Genomic DNA, 20,046 nt, shown 5'->3' on the forward strand with positions numbered 1-20,046 from the left:
CAGCCTTCATTTCTTTTTATTTATTTATTTATTTATTTATTCGTTCATTCACCCATTAATTTATTTATTTATTTATCCATTTGTTCATGCATTTATTTATGGATTTATTTATTTAGAACTAAATGCAAAATAAGGAAAACAAAATAGGAACACAGAAAAAGGTAAAAAATTGTCATGTTATCAGGGAGGATTCAAAATATGTAATAATAAATTTCCATTTCAAGAAAGCATACAATAAAAGAAGGCATATTTATGACTGTCCATCTTTTTTTTTTTTTTTTTTTTTTTTTTGCTTTCTTGTAGGTAGTTTTTTTTGTTCTCTGGTGTGAACTTTTTATACTTTTTTTTTTATTCCTTTCATCCTCCCCAAGTCCCCCAAGCAGGCTACAGCTAAACAGTTATTTATACACACACACACACACACACACACACACACACATTCATATCCACACACATACACATATATACACGCAGATACATACACCCTACATGTATACACATATACGTACACACACATGTACTTACACCTACACAGACATGACATATAATGCAGATTTCTCTCTTGATTGCCTTCACTTCTCAAAACAGAATAGATTGTTGATTTAACCACACTACATTTCTTTAATGAGGATTTACATTCTGTATTTCAGTCAAAAAAGTTGTACTGCTTCTTTTTTAAAGAAAAATACAAAATCCAGTTTTGCAATATACAAGGGCATAAATTGTAACAAACTATAAATATTTTTATAAACAGAGGATCAAAGTCAACAAAACAATCAGGTCAATTATAATAGATGTGCATGACAGTATTTCACTGTCTATTAGACGAGAAATGGAAAAATAGGACACTAATGCAATGAAAAGATCTATTATAGAAAACAATTTGGAACTATGCCTTAAGTGTCATAAAACAATGTATATACCCCTTGACCAAGTAATACCACTCTTAGGTCTGAAATCTAGAGATTAAAAAGAAAGAAAGAAAAAGGAAAAGACCTTTACATACAAAAATATTTAGAGTAACTTTTTTTTATGGCAAAAAAAAGTACAAAATTGAGGGAATGTCCATCAATTGAGGAACAAATGATCGAATAAGATGTCTATGATTGTGATGGAATGCAACTATACTATAAGAAGAGAGGAGCAGGATGCTTTCAGAAACTTACATGAACTGATACAAAGTGAAATGAACAAAACCAAGAGAACAATGTACATAATAACTGCAATAATATATTCTGATCAACTATGAATGACTTAACTATTCTCAGCAGTACTAAGATTCAAGCCAATTCAAAAGAACTTATGACAAAAAATGCTATCTACTTTCAAACAAAGAACTGATGAAATCTGAATGCAGATTGAAATATATATTTTTTTTACTTTTTTCATTTTTTCTTGGGTTTTGGGGATTGTTTTTTGTTCTCTGTGTTTTTTCCCCCACATGCCTAATAAAAAAATGTTCTGTATAACTGCATATAATCTATATCAAATTGCTTGCCTTCTCAATGAGGGAAAAAAGGAAAAGGGAAGGAAGGAGAGAATTTGGAATTCAAATTTTTTAAAAACAAATATTAAAAATTATTTTCCATGTAATTGGAATACAACAGACATAGACATACACCCACACACACACACACACACACACACATAGATGTACATTTTTTTAAGTGTTTAAGTCCTAGTGATTGGGAAAATAGTAGTACTATCCCTTCAGGTTTTGACAGGAAGATGAGTTTCTGTTAGGGTCTCTTGAGTTTGGGTATGAGTGTCAAGTAGGCAGTTTGAAATGTAAAACTAGTGGACAATGAAGGTATTTGAGGAATTCTTCATAATTTTTTCCTAATATAAATACATTTAATAATCATAAGCCTGACACAATAATTCACACTTCCTTATTCCCAAAACTTTACAAATGATTTGTACAAGAAAGAGATGATGTAATTTTGAACTCTACCTATCTGTTACTTAAAGGTAGAAGAGAACAATACAATTGAAAAAAAGCTATAAAAACAAAATATTAAAATGCATACTTTGTAACAACAATTTTTTCTTCTACGGCCACTGTTGCATGTACAGGGTTCTCGAGCTCTAAGTATCAAGGTCACATCTTCTGTCTCTAAAACAGTTTGATAAACAGCCTTCTGGAATTCTGTCAGAGAACAGTAAACTATCTGCCAAGATAAAAAACCCATGAATTATTAGTGGTCTATTTCAATAGGCATAATAACCACAATATAGTTCATATTAACCAAATGTTCTTACTCAAGTAGCTCACAAATTAATTTTCCTTCCTATAGTTATACCATCATAAAAAACTTCTCTCAATTTTGAGCATAGCCTTCTCCTTTAAGCTGTAAGTGAATTGGAATTCTAGTACCTCTCTCATTTTAAGATACCAACCTCAAGAGATTTGTATGTTTTAAAGGTTTTTTTTTTTTTTAATACAAAAAAGATTAATTAAGAAAGGGCAAAATCATATCAAAAATATGGACTGACATTTTATTTTATTTTCTGAGTTCTTTGTTCTCCTACTTCACAAATAATTAACATTAAAACTAAAGAAAAATCTTTAGTAATTCCTTTGGAAAAAAATTAATAGTTGAATTAACTTTTTTTAAAACATAAATTCCATTTTACTATTAACTTTTTTCTTTTTTCTTTTTTTCTTTCTTTTTTTTTTTTTTTGCTGAAACAATTGGGGTTAAGTGACTTGCCCAGGGTCACAAAGGAAATGTTTTAAGTGTTTGAGGCCAAATTTGAACTCAAACCTGCCTGATTTCAGAACTGGTGCTCTATCTACTGTGCCATCTAGCTACCCTGCTATAACTTTTTTTTTTCTTTTACAAAATGAATACTAGATGTCAGGGAATTATAATATAATAGAAAAGTTTGACTGTGTTCACTCTTAGAGCAAACAAAAATTTAAATATTATCATCAGTTTATTAGAATAGAGCTCAAGAGGAGAAATTTTCTTTTGCCTTTCTTTGTAATCTCAGATCTTAGCACAGAGCCTACCATAGAATAGGTGATTAATTGTACTGACCCACAATGTGATACAATTGAAAGTGATCTTATTGACCTACAATGTGATAAAGTGGAAAGGACACTGGCTTAGGATTCAGAGGGCCTAGGTTCAAATTCTGCCTCTGATATTTTCTACCTGTGTGCCTTTAGGCAAATCACTTAACATCCTTGGACTTTAGTTTCCTCATGTAAATCAAAAAGATTAAACTAGATAGCTTCGGAAATTCCTTCAAACTCCAGATCTATGATCCATAAAATGACAGGGAGGTTATTAATGTTCTCTGGACTAAGAAGATAAAGAATCAACAGTTACACAATAGATAAAATTTATCAAACTTTGTCTTCTGAAGGTAAATACTCTAAGGTTTACTTGAATATAATTATTTCCCCTTTCAGTTCCCCCATCCCATAGTCTCATGTTTAAAAGAATAATCCAAAATCATTTTTTAAATTAGACTAGTTATTATTTGTCCAAATGAATTATATTAACAACCCTTATTTAATATAATTCTCAAACCAGCTAAAAAGTGATCCTCAAATTCTGGGTCTCAATTATTATTAAATTCTTGAGGACCTACCCTAAAGTTCAGAAAATCACAATAAAACAAAGTTTAAAATTTTAAAAATCCATAATTCTCACTCTGTCTTCCTTCTTAGGCAACTGATCACTGATCAGAGTTTTAGTACGCCTCAGGAACCAGCCAGACATCTTTCTTGCTAGTCTCTGCATGGCCTTTCGGCCAGTAGCTAGCTCTCTTTTGGTCGCAGTATGTCTCTGTCCATGCTCCACTGGATCAGAAAACTGCTTCTTGAAGTAAGTCATGCTACCTAAAAGTCCTGGCACAGCCCTAAGAGCAACAACAAAACATTGAATATTTGTTAAATTATCGCCAAAAACAAAAATCAGCATTCAGTTTTAAGAAATATATTAGGTCACACAGCAGATGTCATTGGCATGATTTGTATCCAGAACCACCTCCATCCATTGTACTATAGTGTTCTTCTAGCATGCTATAAAGACAATAAAATAACTAAATGAAATGTGTTTTCACTCACCAGTCCATAACACACCAAAGTTCTTTCATGTTATTTTGAAGAATGGTACCAGTAAGGCCTATACGGATGTTACACTTTAAAGCTTTCATAACTTCTGTAACTCGAGCCTTGGGATTTTTGATTCTATGGGCTTCATCCACAATGACAGCAGACCATTCTATTCTATAAATTAAAAACAAAACAAAACAAAAGTCAAAGTTTTTAAATGAAAGTCCCCTTCCTATCCTATTTATGAAGAATTTATAACTTAACTGTCCTTTGTTTCTATGTTATTTGATTTTCTCCCTTTTTATTCTTTGGTAATCATACTAGTTAGTATATGTAAATCTCAACTATGTAAAATGATTACAATTAATATGTCATGGAATAATATCTAGAGATCAAGATCTGATTAGAGACAATATAGTTAGCTATTAGATTATTCCAGTATGGAAACACTCCCTAGTAATGCAGTTTAGCAAAGTATCTATAATAAAATCAGGGAACAGAAAAAAACCTTTCAATTCAACTCAATTAAATATTTACTAAGCACTGTATATGCAAAGTACTAGGCTAAAGTCTAGGAGTACATAAAATTTAAATTAGAAAAAGTTCCAATAATCATGGAACTTATAGTAGACAGAAGAAGAAATTATAAAGAAATTAGAACTAATCAAAAGTAATGCTAAATGAATGTAAAATAAGTTATGTGAGCGAAATTTGTTCCTAAAGATAGGAAACAGCATGAAATATTTTATAAAGTTAGCATTTAAATTGAGTTTTAAAAGATGTGCATTCTAGGGCAGCTAGGTGACAGGAGCAGTGGATAGAGTATTAGCCCTGAAGTCAGGAGAACCTGAGTTCAAATCTGACCTCAGAAACTTAACATTTCCTAGTTGTGTGACTTTAGAGAAGTCACTTAATCCCAACTGCTTCAGGAAAAAAAAAAAAAAAAAAGATGTGCATTCCAAGCACAGCAAACAGTGTAAGCAAAGTATCAGAGATAAGGAGTTTAGAGAGTATGTCTAGGAAACAGAGTACTTACATTATATTGGTATGTGATGGAAGGAAGTAATATGAGTAAAGCTTAAAGAGATAGTGGTGCCACATTACAAAAGGGCCTTAATACAAGGCTAAAGATTATTGAGCAAAAGAATCACATTGAATAGGGGCATATGTAAAGAAGATTAGTCTCATAAAAACATGAAAGCTGTCAGAATAGGAGAAAGAGTAGAAGAAAATGCCTGCAATAATTCAGGTGGGCAGTAATATGAGCCTACAATTAGGTGATGGTAGTGGGACTACAGAGTAGGGATGGATGTATAACAGAGTTGATAGAATGTGGTAATTGAATATAAGAGGGTTAATCCCAAATTGTTAAACATGACAGACATGGTGAATACGGCAGCACTAACAAAAAGAGTGAAGTCAGAGGCATCAACATTTTCATTTTAATAAGCATTTTAACATTAGTGATCTTAAATTTTAATTTGAAATCAACTTCAATCATGCTGAATAATGAGAGTTCAAAATAGATTCTAAAACAAGGAAGAGAAACACAGAAACTGGGGGTGGGGGAATATTCTTACCTGTTCAGCTCATCTAAGCCCAAGCGAAGGGTTTCATAAGTTGTTAGAGCAATTTCACATTTTCCCTGCTTGACTCGAATTAGCTCGTTGTCTTTTTTATTACCATGTAAAATAGTGACTCTGAAATATCCCCAGGTGTTCAATTCATCTCTCCAGTTATAGAGCACAGAAAGAGGAGCCACTATCAGAAAAATCTAAAGGAAGTGAAATGTCATTACATTTTACAAGAAAACTAGTTTCATCATATACTATATAATCTCAACAATTCAATTCTTGTATGTGTACACAGTGCTAGGCACATTAGTACTCTCAACAAACTCCTGATATAATTGAGTGTCTACTATAAAGGCAAAAGAATTTAATAACCAGAAGTTATTCAGTACAGGAATTAACATTTCAGAGGTATAAAAAAATCAGTAATTATACTGTCTTGATTATACTTTCCATTAGAAAAATACAAATAATTTAAGATAGTTTTATTGACTTTCTTATATCATTGTGATTTCACAAAATTTCTCAACTAGAAAAAAAGGAAAAAATAGGGAAAAAGTATATAAATATATGGATAAAATACAAATACAGATATATTAGCAGTGTCTGTCAGTGTAGATATTATTCCATATCTACCAACTGTGTGAACCTAGAAGATTCATTAGTTCCCTACATACTTAAAAACAGTTCCTAGGGTTCTTTATTAAGTCGTAGTCTTGCCTACATATATGAAAGAAGTTCTATGGCCAATTCACCATACTAATAAAATCATGTTTTATAGATCTATTAGCAATATTTTTCTAGAGTATTCTTTTTCTGTTTTCTCTCCCAGGTATCAATATGAGGAACACAGTAAGCCGTGTGGTGTACTGGACAGAGAAATGATCCCATAGCATTATACTTAAGAATCAAGATGACCCAAATTAAAATCATGTCTCAGGAACTATCTGTGTGACCCCAGGCAAGTCATATAGCCTCTCTGCCTGTTTTCACATCTGTAAAATGGGAATAAGATGACACATCATATAGGGTTGCTGAAAAAGCCATATGAGAAACTGAATACAAAGTATTCTTTAAATTTTAAAGCACTATATAAATATAAGTTACTACTACTGTTTCATAGAAAAAGTAAAGTTTATTTTTGTGAAGAGTTAATATAGTATGCATAATTGAGATAATTTAGGTCCTACCTAGTGATAATTTGGGCATTTTATATTTTTTTGTGGACATTCAATTTTTTCACTTAAGTTTGCAATTTTGTTACTAAATGATTGAACATATTAATTTCTAAATTCAATTTTACTTTCAGTTATTCTCTCTTTTCTCTCTTCTCTACCCATTGTGAAAGCAATAAAAACAAAAAACAATACAAATAAAAAGGAAGGGAAAAGAAGGAAAGAAAGAAGGAAGAAAAAGGAAGGAAGAAAAAGGAGGGAAGAAGGGAAGGAAGGGAAGGAAGGGAAGGAAGGAAGGGAAGGAAGGGAAGGAAGGGAAGGGAGGGAAGGAAGGGAAGGAAGGGAAAGAAGGAAGGGAAGGAAGGGAAGGAAGGGAAGGAAGGAAGGAAGGAAGGAAGGTGTTATACTGAATAGAACACCAATCCTCGAGTTAGGAACACCTGAGTTAAAATCCTACGTGAGAAACTTGCTAGACATGTGACTTGGTTCAAGTATTTAATTTTGTTTGCCCGAGTTTCCTCATCTGTAAAATGAGCTGGAAAAGGAAATGGCAGATCATTCTGGTCTATTTGCCAATAAAATCCCAAATGGGGTCATAAAAATCAGATACAATTGAACAATAAATGGATTTATGTTGTGGTATAGATTATTATACAGACTTCTATATTTTTTTATGTGTATATATGTCTATTCTGGGTCGAACGATATGGACAATTTAATAACTTTGCGGGATGCTTTCCAAAAGGATCAATTTATAGATCCACCAACAATGAAATAATATACCTGTTTTCCCACAGTTCCCCCAACATGTGTCATTTTCTTTTCTTGTCATCTTAGCCAATCTGATGGGTTTGAGGTGCTATCTCAGAACTGTTTTAATTATACTTCTCTAATTGTTAGTGATTTAGAGCATTTTTTAAACATAAGTATTGAAAGCTTGGATTTCTTTCTCTAAACTACTTATTCATATCCTTTGACTATTATTTGTTCACAAACTTCTTAATGTTATACAATCAAAATTATTGATTTTATCTCCTGTGAATCTGTCTCTCTCTTCATTAATACACTCTTTTTTTTTTTTTTTTTTAATTATAGTAACATTTTATTGACAGAATCCATGCCAGGGTAATTTTTTTTAGAACATTATCCCTTGCACTCACTTCTGTTCCGATTTTTCCCTCCCACCCTCCACTCCCTCCCCTAGATGGCAAGCAGTCCTATATATGTTGAATATGTCCTAATATATCCTAGATACAATGTATGTGTGCAGATCCAAACAGTTTTCTTGTTGAACAGGGAGAATTGGATTCAGAAGGTAAAAATAACCCGGGAAGAAAAACAAAAATGCAAACAGTTTACATTCATTTCCCAGTGTTTTTTCTTTGGGTGTAGCTGCTTCTGTCCATCATTGATCAATTGAAACTGAATTAGGTCTCTTTGTCAAAGAAATCCACTTCCATCAGATTACATCTTCATACAGTATCGTTGTTGGCGTATATAATTATCTCCTGGTTCTGCTCATTTCACTCAGCATCAGTTCATGTAAGTCTCTCCAAGTCTCTCTGTATTCGTCCTGCTGGTCATTTCTTACAGAACAATAATATTCCATAACATTCATATACCACAATTTACCCAACCATTCTCCAATTGATGGGCATCCATTCATTTTCCAGCCACTACAAACAGGGCTGCCACAAACATTTTGACACATACTGGTCCCTTTCCCTTCTTTAGGATCTCCTTGGGGTATAAGCCCAGTAGAAACACTGCTGGATCAAAGGGTATGCACAGTTTGATAACTTTTTGGGCATAATTCCAGATTGTTCTCCAGAATGGTTGGATTCGTTCACAACTCTACCAACAATGTATCAGTGTCCCAGTTTTCCCGCATCCCCTCCAACAATCATCATTATTTTTTCCTGTCATCTTAGTCAATCTGACAGGTGTGTAGTGGTATCTCATAGTTGTCTTAATTTGCATTTCTCTGATTAATAATGATTTGGAACACTTTCATATGAGTGGTAATAATTTCAATTTCATCATCTGAAAATTGTCTGTTCATATCCTTTGACCATTTGTCAATTGGTTTTGGAAATGAGGTCTTTATCAGAACCTTTAACTGTGAAGATGTTTTCCCAGTTTGTTGCTTCCCTTCTAATCTTGTTTACATTAGTTTTGTTTAGTTTGTTGCTTCCCTTCTAATCTTGTTTACATTAGTTTTGTTTGTACAGAAGCTTTTTAATTTGATGTAATCAAAATTTTCTATTTTGTGATCAATAATGGTCAATTTTGTTCGTCTTTAGTCACAAATTTCTTCCTCTTCCACAAGTGTGAGAGATAAACTATCCAATGTCCCTCCAATTTGTTTATAATCTCGTTCTTTATGTCTAAATCATGGACCCATTTTGATCTTATCTTGGTATACAGTGTTAAGTGTGGGTCCATGCCTAATTTCTGCCATACTAATTTCCAATTTGTTTATAATCTCGTTCTTTATGTCTAAATCATATCCCAAAAGTTAGGATCTTTGGGTTTGTCAAACACTAAATTGCTATAGTTGACTATTCTGTCTTGTGAACCTAACCTGTTCCACTGATCAACTAATCTATTTCTTAGCCAATACCCAAATGGTTTTGGTGACTGCTGCTTTATACTATAGTTTTAGATCAGGTACAGCTATGCCACCTTCATTTGAATTTTTTTCATTAATTCTTTTGAAATTCTTGACCTTTTAGTATTCCATATGAATTTTGTTGTTATTTTTTCTAGATCATTAAAATATTTTCTTGGAAGTCTGATTGGTATAGCACTAAATAAATAGATAAGTTTAGGGAGTATTGTCATCTTTATTATATTCACTCGACCTATCCAGGAGCACTTAATATTTTTCCAACTGTTTAAGTCTGACTTTAGTTGTGTGGAAAGTTTTTTGTAATTTTGCTCATATAATTCCTGACTTTCCTTTGGTAGACAGATTCACAAATATTTTATGCTGTCGACAGTTATTCTGAATGGAATTTCTCTTTGTATCTCTTGCTGTTGGATTTTGTTGGTGATGTATAAAAATGCTGAGGATTTATGGGGATTTATTTTATAACCTGCAACTTTGCTAAAGTTATGGATTATTTCTAATAGCTTTTTTGTACACTCTCTAGGGTTCTCTAAGTATACCATCATATCATCTGCAAAGAGTGATAGTTTGGTTTCTTCATTGCCTATTCTGATTCCTTTAATCTCTTTCTCGACTCTTATTGCCGAGGCTAGAATACATTCTCTTTCTAATCATAGATCTAACAAGGAATTTTTTTGTGTGTTCCACTAATTCACTATGATTCCCTTATGTCTAAATCACATAACTATTTTGAGCTTAGCTTAGTATACAATGTCAGATGATAGTCAATACTACTTTTGAGGATCCCCAGCATTTTGTGTTGAATAGTGAATTCTTATTCTAACATGTGAGATCTTTGGGTGTACAAAGTCAGCCACTGGTACAAAGTCAGACTGAGTGACCCCACATTTTAGCCTTATTATGCGGACAACTAGCTGCAGGAGAGAGTATTCTCCTTGATGCTAATCTTATCTCCTTGGCACTAGTTCCACTTCTCAATGAAGTGGTAACAAAAGAGGAACAGAGAGAACACTGATCCCAACTCCTCACTGAAACCTGTTTCAATGAGGACTGTCTCCAACAGACAACAGGAGTTTAATATATGCTTATTAATGGACTTATTTACTAAATAGTTGAACTGTGAATATGAATAAAATGTAATATCATATAACAAAAATAATAAAAGTGAAAAGTACATATATGAACTTATGCATTGAAGTAAAGTGAATCAAAAGAATATACATACATATAATGATACAAATGAAAAGAAAACTAAGAGAAGCCAAACTCTGAGTAATCACAATGAACAATCTTGGTTCCAAAGAACAGACAATGATTTTATCTCCTCTTGAGAGAGCAGAATAATTTAGTATAAGAGACAAAGTAGTTGGGAAATTTTCATAAGGGTATGTAAAGGCTTTTTAGTGGTAATAATAATAAATTGAACTACATAATGATCCTATGCCTCTGTCCATCTCAAACTTTAAATTATACTCTTCTGTTATGAAAAAAATAAATTTTTATGCTATCAGATATGGTCACTATATCAGTGATTTTTACTAAACTTTTTTTTTCTTTGTTACAAGAGAATGTGGTAAGAGAAATATCCAGAAATGACTATTATATAAAAGCAAGAGATTAATAAATTATTTTTGAAAAATAAAAATAAACTAGAGGAAACTAAAAGATATGATCAAAAACTATTCCACATTAATCAAAGGATATTTTTAAAAAATGGTTCTCAAATGAAAAAATGTGAATAATCAACAAATATTGCAAAAGTGCTTCAAATCACTAATAGTAAGATGAATAAAAAATCAAAGCAAACATGGGGCTTCATCTCATACCCTAAAAATTAACTAAGATGACAAAAGAAAAGTATAGTCAATGTTGGAAGATTGTGGTAATATAGACCAGCTAAATGCATGGTTGGCACATCTATATCTCAGTACAATCTTTTTGCATATCAAATTGGAAATGCAAGTCAAATGACTAAATTATCCACATACTATCACTCAGAGATTTCCCAAAGGAAGTATCCAAGATAAGATACTTTAAAACTCAGTTTGGCTTTTAAAGACCTTCACCATCTGGCTTTTCTAGTTTCCTTCCACCTTACTTCCTTTCATATACTCTGCAACCCAGTGACACTGGCTTCCTTGTCCCTGGCACACAACACTTCCATTTTCCAACTCTTGTCTATTCTCACAAGGTCCCCCATTCCTGGAACTGGCTTCATCCTCATCACTGACTCCTAGGTTCTATGGCTGCCATCATCTCAGCTAAAGGCCGAATTTTTTCAAGAAACTTTTTCCAGTCTTAATTGTAGTACTTTCTCTCATATTACCCCTAATAATCCTTAATATATTGTCTTTTTTTTTTTTTTTTTTTGCCTTTCTTTATATTCAGTGCTAAGGTATATGGCACATAACAAATGCCAGTTGACTTAATAAAAGCTAATTAACTTGACCAATAAAAAAATCCCCATTATTTGTAGCAACCTTTTCTGTGATATCAAAAAATTAGATACAAAATAAATGCTCAGCAATTGGGGAACAGCTAGCTAAACAAAATGTAGTATGTAATTTAATATACTATCACCATGTGGAAACCAATATGATGAATATAGGAAAAGGATGCAAAGGTCTATGAAGAGTAAAATAAGTGAAGTCAAGAAAATAATAATTACAACAATGTAAATTTTAAAAATGACAAAATGAGCCAAATGTTGCAAAACTGCAAATACAAAACAAAATAAAACAAACAAACAACAAAAAAAAAAACCCTATGTCCTCAAAGGAGAGAAAAGGGAAGACACTCCCAGACTTAGTCCTTGGCAGAGTCAGAAGGTCCAAGAGTATGGAAAATTGCATATATTTTTAGATTTCTTCAATATATTGATTAGTTTTGCTGTATTTGTTCTGTTCTTCCTTTTTTTCTTTAAAAATATTATTACATAAATGGCACTTTGATACTGGGAGAAATTCTGGTGATGTCAAAAAAATTATATCAATGAAAAAAATTTTTAAATTAAAAATTAAAATGTTCCAAAGTTTTCTATAAAACTTAACCCTCATTCAAGAATTTGTATTAATCAATATAGGGATGAGGTAAACATATTTTTGAAAATGTCTTTGCATCCTAGTTAAAGCTAATGGAGAACCAAAACTAGAATTGTGACTTTTAACTGTATTTTTAACAACAAGCTTCAGAGCCTGAGAGCTGAGACTTTCTACTCAGTTCTACCTCAGGCTAAACACAGTTGTAGTGCGATATAAAAGCCAAGAGAAATAATCTCAGAGGGATCTCTCTGAATTTGATCCATCTGGCAAGTAAACATATATGATGATAAAATTCAATTATGTATGTGGCTTGTGAAGGGAAGATGATTCATTTCAAAAGATATTCTTTCCAATTGATTAAAAGACTACATTCTCCAAACTATCTGGCATCATGATCCAAAACATAAGGACACAACTACTACTAATAATGACATGATAATCACTGTTTAAACTAAATAGAAAAAATATAAATAGGCTAAGAAAAGAAACTTTTAACATAGGAATAGTGTAAGAGTTCTATGAAGTATGAATAACTGATTATAGTTAAGAATAGTGAATTAAGGTTTGGAAAGCACTCAACATATGATAATGTATTTGAGTCTTGTGATATTAGTGTATGGTGGATATAAAAAATGCTGTCCCTTTTTTTCCAAATGAGGAGAAAAGCATAGGAAGAAATAAGTGAATCAGTTGTGCCTACACCACTATTCATTTTTAAGAAAAATAAACGCAAACATAATATACCAAAAAAAAACATTAAAAGGTAGTAACAATGAATATAGCAAAAGTCTTACGTATATCATAATAACATTATTCTTTTAAATCAGATGTGTATTCATGTAGCTGTCTAAACATATCAAGTACAAAAAACAAGATGAAAAGTTAAACAATAAGGTGAAAACAGAGATCAGGTAGAATAGAATTGCTGCTTCTTTCCTGGCAAAGCTGATATCAAACATTTAGAGTTCGCCCATAGTTTTTCATAACCAGATGTTGATTAATGCACTCACTAATATTTTTGTGACCAAAATTCCTTTTTTTTTTGCTGAGGCAATAATTGGAGTTAAGTGACTTGCCCAGGGTCACACAGCTAGGAAGAGCTAAAAGTCTAAGAAGAGCTAAGATTTGAACTCAGGGCTGCTGCTCTATCCACTGAGCCACCTAACTGCTCCTTGATCAAGATTCTTAAGTAACCTAATGTTAAACTCAAATGAATTGTAAAAATGACAATTCTTATTAGCCTTCAATGTCTTGCTATCTTTTGTACTATCCCTCTATATAAAGTACTAAAAATCACCTATTTTAAATTTATTTTTCAATTTCTATCTCTTCTCTTAAGTTAAAATATTTGCTGTGGATGACTGGTGAGTAGGTGAATTTTGGCATATTCAGCTGATACAATTTGCATATGGAGGACAGGAGGTCATTTCCAGAAAGCATGTAAAAACATTCTGAAATTGGTTCCAATCTGCTAAATCCATGGTTGTTGGAATCTTTACAAAGTGTTAAGCCATTGGAGTTGACTTAATCTTAGAAAGAGTTATTTTGGGCCAGAACTTGAACTAGGTACTAAGTACAACTGATGAAAACAATGCTTGTGTTCACACCTTTAGAGAGCTCATAAGTATCTAAGAACTCAATGGAGTTCACATGTTTGGGAGATTTCAGAGAGCATGCTCGGAGATAATCCAGAATCCCACTCTCAGAGAAGTAGCATAAATACAGTTCCAGTAAGCGACTCAATGGAGTTTTGGGGGAACATCAACTGGGGTCAGAGACAGACACTCTGGAAGAAAAGCCTACAAGCCCTATCTTCGAGGCAAGAGAGATCCATCGTATCTTCCAACTTGGTGCTGGCTGGAGGCTGAAGAAAGCAGAGGCAGAAGCCAAGGACAAAGCTGCAAAATCTCTTAGAGCTCAAGCAGAGAGTTAGGCCTCAACTAATCGGGCTAATTTGGAAGGAGAAAAAAAGTTTGCATTTTTACCAGCTGGCTGCGATTTTGGAGTAATTATTTATTTCAACTGAGACTGAGGCTGCCTCCAGAAAACCACCACACATGGTAGAGAGGAATCTCTCTGACTGGCTGAAATTGGTGCTTGTTCAAAAGGCAGTAGTCAACCTAAGCCTGTTGCTTTTGATCTGACTGCTGTCAGCTGTATTCCGGTGAGAGAAGATAACAGTGCTATAAAGGGAGAGGTAATAGGTCTTCCTCATCTGAGGTCCACATATGTTCTGCAAAAGGACAGTTCAATGAACTATCCAAGATCTGGGTTTTGCAGTCTGTCATTTTAGCATTAAAATTCTGGGGGACTAAGAAGAAAAGATTTATTTAGCCACTAGGATAAATGTTAATTGGTTAGAAGTAACAGAGATACTAATCACTGAATAATCACAAGTGGGAGAATATCAGAATGGAGGCTCAAACTTGGTAAAGACATCTTCAACTGCTCAAGAAAATCCTTAGAAAGGGAGGGAGAGATACTGCCATGCTGGCTCTAGAAGACTAAGGCTGATTCCACTTACTACACAGCACTTCTTAAAGCTTTCTTCTTCACAACTATACTAAAATTACATATCCCGTTATCACCCTTACAAAGACCTTACCTCTAGCCAAAAATTCAGGAAAAGCTAAGATTTGATTTTTCTTTAACATCAGAATATAATTTAGAAGCTGAAATGAATATATGTGTATTAATGAATGAGAATGACTGGGCCCACCAGATATCGCAGTTTAATGCTGACAGCACGAACCAGTTATATCTAGAATTTGTATGACTTTTCACATGCTTCTTTGAAATATCTCTGAATGTGCTGTATCTCATAAGAGATTATCAAATCCTTGAGGACAGAGGCTCTATGTTTTATTTTTATTGTATTCTTTGTAGTGTCTAGGACAATATTTTAGACATGTTATCTATATTTCTATTTTAGACATATTATGCTACGTTTCACATACACACAAAATAACGTATTAAATCCTGCTGAGTCAAAAAACATTGGCAAAAGCAGTAAATATATTTTTCTGAAAGGTCAGAAATCTACTTCATGCTTAAATTAATTGACTTATTTAAATAAAAGCAGGCATACTGAATTGGCCTGTGATTAAAATGCTGCACATTCTTCACTTTTATGAGAAATTGACAGGTAATTAAAAAACTAATACTTTCTGTGACTAGTATCCATTCAGTCCTGTGCCATCTACTTATATGTATCCATATTATGCTATTTTTTTAGATTTTATTTTCAAAATATGTTGTATAGTTTTCAACATTCATCATTGTAAAGCTTTGTTACAAATGTTTTCCCTCTCCCTTCCCCTTCCTTTCTCCCTTAGAGAGCAAGTAATCCAATATATATTAAACAAGTAAAATTCTTATATATATATTTTTTCTACATTTATCGTGCTGAACAAGAAAAATCAGATCAAAAAAGAAAGAAAATAAGAAAGAAAACAAAACAACAAAAAGGTGAAAATACTACATTATGATCCACATTCAGCACCATAGCCCTCTTTGGGTGCAGATGGCTCATTCCATCAAAAGTCTATTGGAATTGGCCTAAATCATCTCATTGCTGAAAAGAGCCATTTCCATCAGAATTGATTATCATATCATCTTCTTGTTGCTGTGTACAAAGTTTTCTTGGTTCTACTCATTACACTTAGCATCAGTTCATGTATATCACTCCAGGACTCTCTGAAGTCATCCTGCTGATCGTTTTTTACATAACAATAATATTCCATAACATTCATATACCATAACTCATTCAGTCATTCTTCAACTGATGAGTATCCGCTCAATTTCTAGTTCCCTGCCGCTATAAAAAGGGCTGCTACAAACATTTTTGCACCTGTCTGTCCTTTCCCCTTTTTTATGATCTCTTTGGAATACATTTTTTAAAAGACAATTGAGATTAAGTGATTTGCCCAGGGTCACACACTAGTATCTGTGCCAATTTGAAATCAGGTTTTCCTGACTTCTGGGTTGGTACTCTATCTACTGTGTCAACTATCTGCCCCTATATTGGACTATTAAAACGAGTTTATAATGCTGATCTCAAATTATTAAGAAAAATGTTAAAATAGAAGGAAAGCATGTAAAATGCTTTTTTTTAAATCCACTAAAAAAAAGTTAAAATACTAATGTGCAGGTATATAAAGGGTTAAGCTTCAGTTATCTGGAAAATTCATCATTCAGAAGCATGGGAAGACCTATATAAATGAAAATTAGTAAGAAGAACCAGAAAAATAGGCACAATATAACACAAATTGAAATGACATTGAAAGATAACCTCTAATTAGATCACTGTAATGGGGAATTGGTTTCAATATACTAAAGATGACAATACTCCCTAAACTAATCTATACCAATCAGACTCCCAAAAATTATTTTATAGACCTGGAAAAAAATAACAATAAAATTCACCTGGAAGAACAAAAGGTCAAGAGTTTCAAGGGAACTAATGAGAAAAAAAAATTCAAATGAAGGTGGCCTAGCTGTACCAGATCTAAAATTATAATATAAAGCAGTGGTTACCAAAACCATTTGGTATTGGCTAAGAAATAGACTAGTTGATCAGTGAAATAGGTTAGGTTCACAGGACAATATAGTCAATAACTTTAATAATTTGGTGTTTGACAAACCCAAAGACCCCAGCTTTTGGGATAAGAACTCACTGTTTGACAAAAACTGCTAGGAAAATTGGAAATTAGTATGGCAGAAACTAGGCAATGACCCACACTTAACACTGTGCACCAAGATAAGGTTAAAATGGGTTGATGATCTAGACATAAAGAATGAGATTATAAATAAATTAGAAGAACATAGGGTAGTTTACCTCTCAGACCTATAGAGGAGGAAGGAATTTGTGACCAAAGAAGAACTAGAGATCATTACTGGTCACAAAATAGAAAATTTTGATTATATCAAATTAAAAAGCTTTTGTACAAACAAAACTAATGCAGACAAGATTAGAAGGGAAGCAATAAACTGGGAAAACATTTTTACATTCAAAGGTTCTGATAAAGGCCTCATTTCCAAAATATATAGAGAATTGACTCTAATTTATAAGAAATCAAGCCATTCTCCAATTGATAAATGGTCAAAGGATATGAACATACAATTTTTAGATGAAGAAATGGAAACTATTTCTAGCCATATGAAAAGATCTCCAAATCATTATTCATCAGAGAAATGCAAATTAAAGCAACTCTGAGATACCACTACACACCTGTCATTGGCTAGAATGACAGGGAAAGATAATGCATAATGTTGGAGGGGATGTGGGAAAACTGGGACACTGATACATTGTTGGTGGAATTGTGAATACTTCCAGCCATTCTGGAGAGCAATTTGGAATTATGCTCAAAAAGTTTCAAATTGTGCATACTCTTTGATCCAGCAATATAACTGATGGACTTATATCCCAAAGAGATCTTAAAGAAGGGAAAGGGACATGTATGTGCAAAAATGTTTGTGGCAGCCCTTTTTGTAGTGGCTAGAAAGTGGAAATTGAATGGAAATTGGAGAGTGGCTGAATAAGTTGTGATATATGAATGTTATGGAATATTACAGTTTTGTAAGAAATGACCAGCAGGATGATTTCAGAAAGGCCTGGAGACACTTACACGAACTGATGCTGAGTGAAATGAGAAGGACCAGGAGATCATTATATATTTCAACAACAATACTATATGATCAATTTTGATGGACATGGTTCTCTTCAACAATGAGATGAATCAAATCAGTAGTAGTCAGAACTCCTTTTCAGTCCACTCAGCAAAATGAATTGTATGCAATCATGCTAGCTCTTACTTATTATCCAGGAGATGTAAATATAATATCTGATTCAATTTATTCAGTAGGTATGGTACAAAGAATTGCCACAGCCCAAATAAAATTTGTAGCTTCTAATATATATCAGCTCTTCAAGGAACTTCAAGAGCAAATGAGAAAGCATCCAGGTAAGATTTATATCTTGCATGTCCACTCTCATAGTGGACTTCCAGGCCCTCTTTTTTTAAATGGAAATTCAAAAGCAGATAGCCTTCTAACCATATTAGGCAATATTCCTTTATTTCAGACAGCCAAAGAATCTCATTCTAAATATTATCAGGCTGCTTGAGCTTTATGTTTGTAATTTGGGATAACAAAAGAGGAAGCTAGGAGCATAATAAAACCTTGTACAGCTTGCCTTCCTTTCCACACTCCTATGTTCCCTCCAGGGAAGAACCCTCATGGTGTGAGACCCAATGAAACTTGGCAAATGGATGTGACCCATTATAAATCTTTTGGTCGTCTGTTGTTTATCCATGTTGTAGTAGACAAATTTTAAGGATTTACTTTTGCATTACAAGCTGCAAAAGAGACAGCCCAAATGGTCACTGAATTCCTTATGCAAGCCTTTGGAATCATGGGTGTGCCACAAGCAATAAAAACAGATAATGAACCTGCATACACTTCTAAACATTTTGCACACTTTTGTGCACAGTATCAAGTTTTACACACCATTTGCATACCTTTTAATCCTCAAGGACAGGCAGTAGTAGAGAAAAGAGAGACATCAAGACACTCCTCTAAAAACAAAAGAAAGGGGGAGCCACAGGTAACCTTAGAAAACTTTTAAATTTAGCTCTTTATACTATTGATTTTTTTTTATTTTTGATAAAGATACACTGGCTCCGACAGACAGGTTTTATAACCCACTGGAAGGGCAGTGTCTGATGCGAGCAACAACACTATCTTTAGATAATCACTAGGTAATGTGGAGAGATCCACAAAGTGGTGAATGGAAGGGACGAAATAGGTTAACTGCTTGGGGGAGAGGGTTTGCTTGTATCTCTACAGATGAGAAGGAATCATTAGTGCCAACGAGCTGTATTCACCTTGTCCATAGGAAAGAGACAGAAAAAAGAGAAGACCCTTGAAACAAAGGAAAAGACCCAAGAAACATCAAATGGTTCCATCTCTTACTACATGTGCCACTGAAAAAGCATGACTGTTAACCCAATGTGTATGACAATTGACTCATGAACATCAAAAATTGTTAATGAGACTGCTGCAGGACTTCAAAACTTGCAGGAATCATTGGGTTCCCTGACACAGGAAATAATGAACAATTGATTGGTTTTGGACTATCTCTTGGCTGCTGAAGGAGACATATGTGTGATTGTTATTTAGATACCCTCCTTTTAGGACTTATGGACACGTATACTTCCTCATGTTGATTCATGTTGTTTGTTACATCACTACTAACCTGTGTTATATTACTATGTGTTTGTATAATAACTCCCATACTGATGGATTTATGTATACCAGTTTCAAGTAAGACCCTTCAGTTCAAAGAAAACCTGCTAACAATATCTGGTTTGACTCCCCATTTCCCTTTGGTGTTCTCACCTCCCTTCCTGAGAAGTCAGGGAAGGCGTGACCAGCTGTGTTCTAAAACAAAAGAAAGCTGGAGATGTAGAGAACTGCAGATATTGGGGAACTCTGAGAAAAGTATACTTGAAGCAAAGATACTTACAGCAGGGTGTTAACTCAGTGTGACTGATGAGAT

General features: G+C 33.3%; 1 protein-coding gene across 3 annotated transcripts in view; it reads right to left on the reverse strand.

Annotated features, from left to right (window-relative positions):
• ERCC6L2 (ERCC excision repair 6 like 2) overlaps positions 1 to 20,046 on the reverse strand; it is a 162,646-nt gene that overhangs the window by 110,322 nt on the left and 32,278 nt on the right. For all 3 annotated transcript variants that reach the window (XM_031937698.1, XM_031937697.1, XM_031937699.1), the window contains exons 4-7: positions 5,650 to 5,843; positions 4,082 to 4,243; positions 3,666 to 3,873; positions 2,031 to 2,171 (exon numbers count right to left, since the gene is read on the reverse strand). In XM_031937698.1, the coding sequence (XP_031793558.1) occupies positions 2,031 to 2,171; positions 3,666 to 3,873; positions 4,082 to 4,243; positions 5,650 to 5,843 (705 nt within the window). The remainder of the gene's footprint in view (positions 1 to 2,030; positions 2,172 to 3,665; positions 3,874 to 4,081; positions 4,244 to 5,649; positions 5,844 to 20,046) is intronic.

This window comes from Sarcophilus harrisii, chromosome 1, assembly GCF_902635505.1.
Source record: "Sarcophilus harrisii chromosome 1, mSarHar1.11, whole genome shotgun sequence".
Classification (NCBI taxonomy): domain Eukaryota; kingdom Metazoa; phylum Chordata; class Mammalia; order Dasyuromorphia; family Dasyuridae; genus Sarcophilus; species Sarcophilus harrisii.